At 38.7% G+C, this 6000-nt stretch overlaps 1 protein-coding gene across 8 annotated transcripts in view; it reads left to right on the forward strand.

Annotated features, from left to right (window-relative positions):
• LOC140735685 (myosin phosphatase Rho-interacting protein-like) overlaps positions 1–5489 on the forward strand; it is a 307455-nt gene extending 301966 nt beyond the window's left edge. For all 8 annotated transcript variants that reach the window (XM_073061042.1, XM_073061038.1, XM_073061039.1 and 5 more), the window contains one exon: positions 3229–5489. Coding sequence is in view for 5 of the 8 variants with exons in the window: in XM_073061041.1 (XP_072917142.1) it covers positions 3229–3288 (60 nt within the window). In the remaining 3 variants the exon portion in view is untranslated. The remainder of the gene's footprint in view (positions 1–3228) is intronic.
• Positions 5490–6000: the final 511 nt, after the last annotated feature.

The raw sequence follows: 6000 nt of genomic DNA on the forward strand, positions 1-6000 counted from the left end.
GCCATTCCTCAAAAAAAAATACTGCTTCAACTCTGAGATGTTGGTGGGCTTCCTTGCATGAACTGCTTGCTTCATGTCCTTCCACAACATTTGTATAGGATTAAGGTCAGGACTTTGACATGGTCATTCCAAAACAGAAATTTGCTTCTTTTTAAACCATTTTGTTGATTTACTGTTGTCTTTCTGATCATTGTCTTGTTAACACTATCCAACTTCTATTAAGCTTCAGGCGATGGGCTGCTACACTGACATTCTTCAGTAAAATGTCATGATACAAATTTTGAATCCCAAAACGATTGCAAGCTGTTCAGAGCCTGAGGCAGCAAAGCAATCCCAAACCATGATGCCTCTTCCACCATGCTTTGCAGTTGAGATGAGCTGGGATTGGGTGTGCTGTGCTGTTTTCCCTCCAAACATAGCAATGTGCATTTCTGCCAAAAAGTTCAACTTTTTTCTATCCACAGAACATTGTTCCAGAAACTTAGTAGAACATCCAGGTGGCCTTTTGCAAACTTGAGGCATGCAGAAATGTTTTTTGGAGAACAGTGGTTTCCTCCATGATGTCCTTCCATGAACAACCATTTTTGTTCAATGTTTTTCTTATAGTGGACACATGAACAGAGACTTTAGCAAGTTCTAAAGATTTCTGCAGGTCCTTTGCCGTTACTCTTGGGTTCTTTATGTTATGTGGATTTTCTGGTGTAGTCTGTTCTGTCGTGTGTTTTTGTGATATTATTCTGGAGAACGTTGTCTCATTTTTTAACTGCATTGCATTTATGGTTTCTAAATTACAATAAACTGAAACTGAACTGAACTGAAATTTTTCACCTCCTTCAGCATTGCACATTGTGCTCTTGGTGTGATCTTCCTCCATTTGTAGTCAGTTTCTCTTACTCTGAACTGATGAACACTCAGGTCTTTAGAAATGCTTTTGTGGCCTTTTCCAGTTTCATGCATCTCTACAATTCTTTTAATGTCCTCTGAAATATGTTTTGATTGAAGCACATAAACAGACCTTTCTTGAGAAGAGTAGGTTCTGTCAGCACCCCCAGGTACTTGTAGGCCCTCAACACATCCACATCCTCACCATTAATAGTAACACGGAGCTGTACAGCCTTAGTCTTCTTAAAGTCCATTACCATAAAATCCTCCAGCAAGGCCCTGTATTCATTCTCTTGACCCCTCTTTATACACCTAATTATTCTGAGTCATAAGATGACATGACTTAGTGTTATATCTGAAGTCCTAGGTATACAGGGTAAACAGGAAGGGAACCAGTGTAGTCCTGTATTCATAGCTATGTCTGACACACAGCTCTGAAGCCACACAAACTGTGGTCTGCCAGTCAGATAGTCCATTATCCAGGATACAATGGAAGTGCCAACTTGCATTGAATAGAGGAGCTTTTTCCCAGCAATGAGGGTTGTATGCTATTAAAGGCACTGAAGAAATCAAAAAACATGATCCTCAAAATGCTGCCTTGTTTATCCAAATGGGAGTAGGCTCTGTTCAGCAGGTAGATGACAGTATCATCGACTCCAGGGTTCTCTTGGTAGGCGAACTGCAGGGTATCACTGTCTGATCTGACCAGGGATCAGAGGTGATCCAGGACCAGCCTCTCTATGATCTTCATTATGTGTGACGTCACTGGATGGTAGCCATTGAAGATTTTGCATTGCCCCTTCTTAGGTCATGTGACCACAAGTGATATTTTCCACACAGTTGGGACCCTTTCCAGACTAAGACTCAGATTGAAAATGTGCTGGAGATCTCCACAAAGCTGCTCAACACATTTCTTCAGGATCTTTGGGTTCACACCATCTAATCCCAATGCTTTGCAATGTCTTGAGTTTCCCAGAGCCCTTCTCACCTGTTCCTCCTTTTAAAATTTCAGGGTGACTTCTATCATATTATGACCATTTGCCCCAAGGGTTCTTTCCTTGGGGTGTCCAGGGAAGGGTAGCACCTTTGGTGGTGGGTTTGTTGTGGCAGGGGCAGCTTGTCTACCCACTTGCCACCCAGTTCTCATCTGTGACTCCAAAATTATTTGCATGTAACAATGGCCAACCCCAGTACACTGCTTTGACAGTCGGGCTAGATGAGGGTAGCTGGGAACTTCCGACCCCAGTGAGATAGGGATATGCCTATCTCAGCATGCGAAGCTAGTTCCAGCGGACTGGCAGATGAGATCAACTACAAGATCCAATGGCATGAAGAGCGAAGACGTAGAAGGCGTCATGGCCATGCACTGCAGCCAAGGAAGTCTCCTGTAGTGATGATTTTTCTTACCACTGGACCAAGATTTTTGAGGCCAAAAGAGTGGAACTGTCCCAGTGCAATGGCTTTTTCACTATAAAAATCCTCCCCGCACAGGTTATGTAATCATCGGAAACGACAGGCAACCAATACAAAGGTTTTTTTTTACCTTCAGCTCTGTAATATAAATGATAGGATGCTGAACTCACCAAAGGACCTCCTATTTTTATCAACCTTTGTTGCTATGTTTAAGCTTCTGTGATTGAGAAAAATAACTATCTGTTGTGAACAACTGTTGCAGAATATGGTTTGGGTACAATGAGGAATGGTTGAGCTGGTGCCAATGTTAATTAAAGATTTGAGGAATTATACATCTTGATCTCAGGCAGTGTGGTGACTCAAAGTTGTTCCCTCAAATAAGAGTTCACATTCTAGAATTTGAGCTTTAATTCAGATTTTTATCTGGATATATTTAAAGGTGCATGAAGCCATGAAAACAACAATGATAGATTCAGTGGGGGCAAATGCAGTTCTTGTAATGTTAGACCGGTGTAGAAACTACGATATTAATTGTTGCACAGTAATTTGGTTTAAGACCATACTATATAGGAGTGGAATCGGGCCATTTGGCACATTGAATCTATTCATAGATGGCTGTTGTAATATGGATATTAAATGACTGAACTACATTGTGCATAGTTTTAGCAGTAATTAATATGCCCCAGCAACAGACTTGCTTCATGTGTAACTCAAATAATTTGCGACGGGGGAAAAGACTGGTGCATGTTATGTGGTTCCTGCTTTAATTGTCAATGAATGTTCAATTCCCAAATTCCATCATTCACCAGCTGTTCACTTCCATCAGCAGCAATGAATCACAATTAACAACAATCCTGCCTATAAAACCCCAAGCACCAAGCATTCTTTTTTTAAAAACAGAAATAACAATTAACTGTGTCTTTTATTTTTCAGAGTCTGAAAGAAGGTCTCACAGTGCAAGAGCGGATGAAACTATTTGAACCCCAGGAATAAGAAGCGAATGCTACATCATTGCCTCAGGCCATATCTACACCTTCACAGTAAAGAAACTGCCTCACATTAATAATAATCCTACAGAGAACATATACTTGTTCTTTCTGACTTTGCACTTCAGTCCTGAATGTGAACACCTAATATATTCAAGTTCATAAGCCTAACCTTGAAGTTGCACTTAGTGTGGTGTTGTATAGTAAAGGCTCTCTCAAGTAAACTAATTTTTTTTTTAAATGGCTTTGTCTATTAGGGAAGAACTTCCTGTACAATCCTCTATACAGAACGAACCTGGTGTTAACTGTTTTTAACCAGGTAGAAGACAGGTGGTCAAATAAACATTAGGTTCAGGCGAAATCAACAGAGCTTTTCTAACTTTCTCAGGTGATTTTTTTTTTTCTCATTCACTTGCCAATAGACCATCCAGATCAAAGCTATGGGATAACTAGTGAAGTGACGAGGCAGATGGATATAGAACTCAGAAAATGCTTTTCTTTTCGTACAATGGTGTTGGGCAAAGGATCAGCTCCAGTTGTAAACTATTTCTCTTGGATCTCACCACAACGTTCTCACTATAAATGGATGTACACAAAGATGACCTTTCAACTCCCAACATTTCAGGTTAGCTGAACATGGAAGTAAAGCATTGAATGAAAAGAGCAAAGATTAAAACAGGAGATTGGTGCCAATAAACAGGGAAGCCAGAGAGGGTCCAGTAGTGCTTCATATAGCTTAATAAATATGTCTCTGAGTTAACATTCTGGGGATTTGTTTTTAATTCATTCACAATATGTTGCCTATATTTTTTGTTGCTTCCTAATTGGCTCTGAAGTTTATCAGCTACTGCCTTGATTGTTGCAATCTATGTTATTAAGGAATTCCCAGAGTTTTAGGTACAGAATTTTTGTGATTCTGACCCCCCCCCCCCACACACAAAAAAACATATATTTTCAAGTCAGAACATTGTGCTAGTAAAGGTATCTTGAATTAGCAGTGTTTGCAGATTCCTATGTCCTGGATTTTCTCAAGGACAATGATAGTGCTAAATTAACTAACTAAATTCATTCCATTACATTTCAACAAATTCCTGATGAAATGCTACCAAATGACAGACAACAGTTACAGATGTTTTGAATAAAAATAACCATGGAATGGTACGATTATTATTCATCTATGCTAAAATTCTATCAAGTGTTTTATGTACGTGTGTGGACTGCTTCATTATTTAAAAATGCGAAAGTGCAACCAAGAGTGGACATACTCACCTTTAACATGGAGGGAATTGGCTGGACCGTTGAAGGCCCTAATAATATCCTATAGCAATGTCTGGAGCTGAGATCTCCCAACAAATGCAACTGATTTCCTTTGTGCCAAGTATGACTGTCCAGTGAAGTAATTTTACCAATTCTTAATTTCTTTTGAATTTTTGGAGTTATCCTAATCTAATGAGTGCATTTTAATCTGCCAGTATGGCACTACAATGTAAATCTTTATTCATCTGAAAATGGAAAATTCATTGTATTGAAGAACAATCAGCCTTTTCTCAAACTAATATAGCTAAATTGATGAGAAAAATGAGGTGAATGGAATAACTTGAGAAACAGTTCTACATCTGTACTGTGCTTGATGGACTAGTATAGGAGCTTAACATTATATGATCTGTGAGTTTCCTGATGCAGGAATGCTTGACACCAGTGAGTCCCAAATTAAAAGCAATAAACCAAGGAACACTTGAGCATTGTCTGGGGCTGGGATGCTTTTTTTTTAAACAACTGCATTTGTTTTATCTCCAAATTAAAAATAATTAATATTAAAACTTGATGGTTTGAGGTAATTTCTTTAGATCAAATTCTGAAGTATTCAGCTCTTTAATAACTGAACATGAGGCATAAACCACTGACATATCACTAAGCTTGCACTGCAGTAGCTGAGAAAGAAACTAGTGAAACATACACTGCATTAATTCCTGATATTGTAACTTGACTTACATACTTTAAACTATTATAGAAAATGCTGCACACACTATGTTGTGCTTGTGAGTTATTTATGGAAGCACTGCATTCCAATGTTCAGGTGTACTTTCTGCCCAGACACCACTGATCTGTTGCTATTTCCTTGTGGTCTGTGGCAGTGAACTTTGAAGGGCCACGGTCAGAAATTGTATTTGTAGTGAGTGATAAATAAATGTACATTGTGGTTCTGTACTTGTGGTGGTTTTTCTGCATGAGAGGCAGAGATGAGGACTGCTACAACTTTTCTTATGTTTCTACTTTAAACCCACATTTCCAAGATATAAAAGCACTTAACACTTAGTTCACAAGGTAATACAATTTATAGATTATCCTGTAATTTCTAATTGGTAACTTGTTTATATTTGCTGATTTACTACAATGTAAGAGCACAAAATAGGGAAAACCAAGTTTGTACTATTACTTTGTATTTAGTATTTGATCTAGACCTTATATAATTGCTAAGTTTCTTCTAAACAGTCACCAATCTAATTGATAGAGTTATGGAGTACTACAGTCCAGAAACAGGCCCTTCCACCCATCTCAACCATGCCAAACTGTTATTCTGCTTAGTCCCATCAACCTCGACAATAGCCTGCTGTTTCTTTGTCCCCCATTACTACCTCTCCATCAGTCATTTTTTCCGCAGCCCACCATCTACTCAACTCTTTTATTTTTTAATGCATTTGAAAAAGCTATTCAACAT

Source organism: Hemitrygon akajei, chromosome 11 (assembly GCF_048418815.1).
Source record: "Hemitrygon akajei chromosome 11, sHemAka1.3, whole genome shotgun sequence".
NCBI lineage: Eukaryota > Metazoa > Chordata > Chondrichthyes > Myliobatiformes > Dasyatidae > Hemitrygon > Hemitrygon akajei.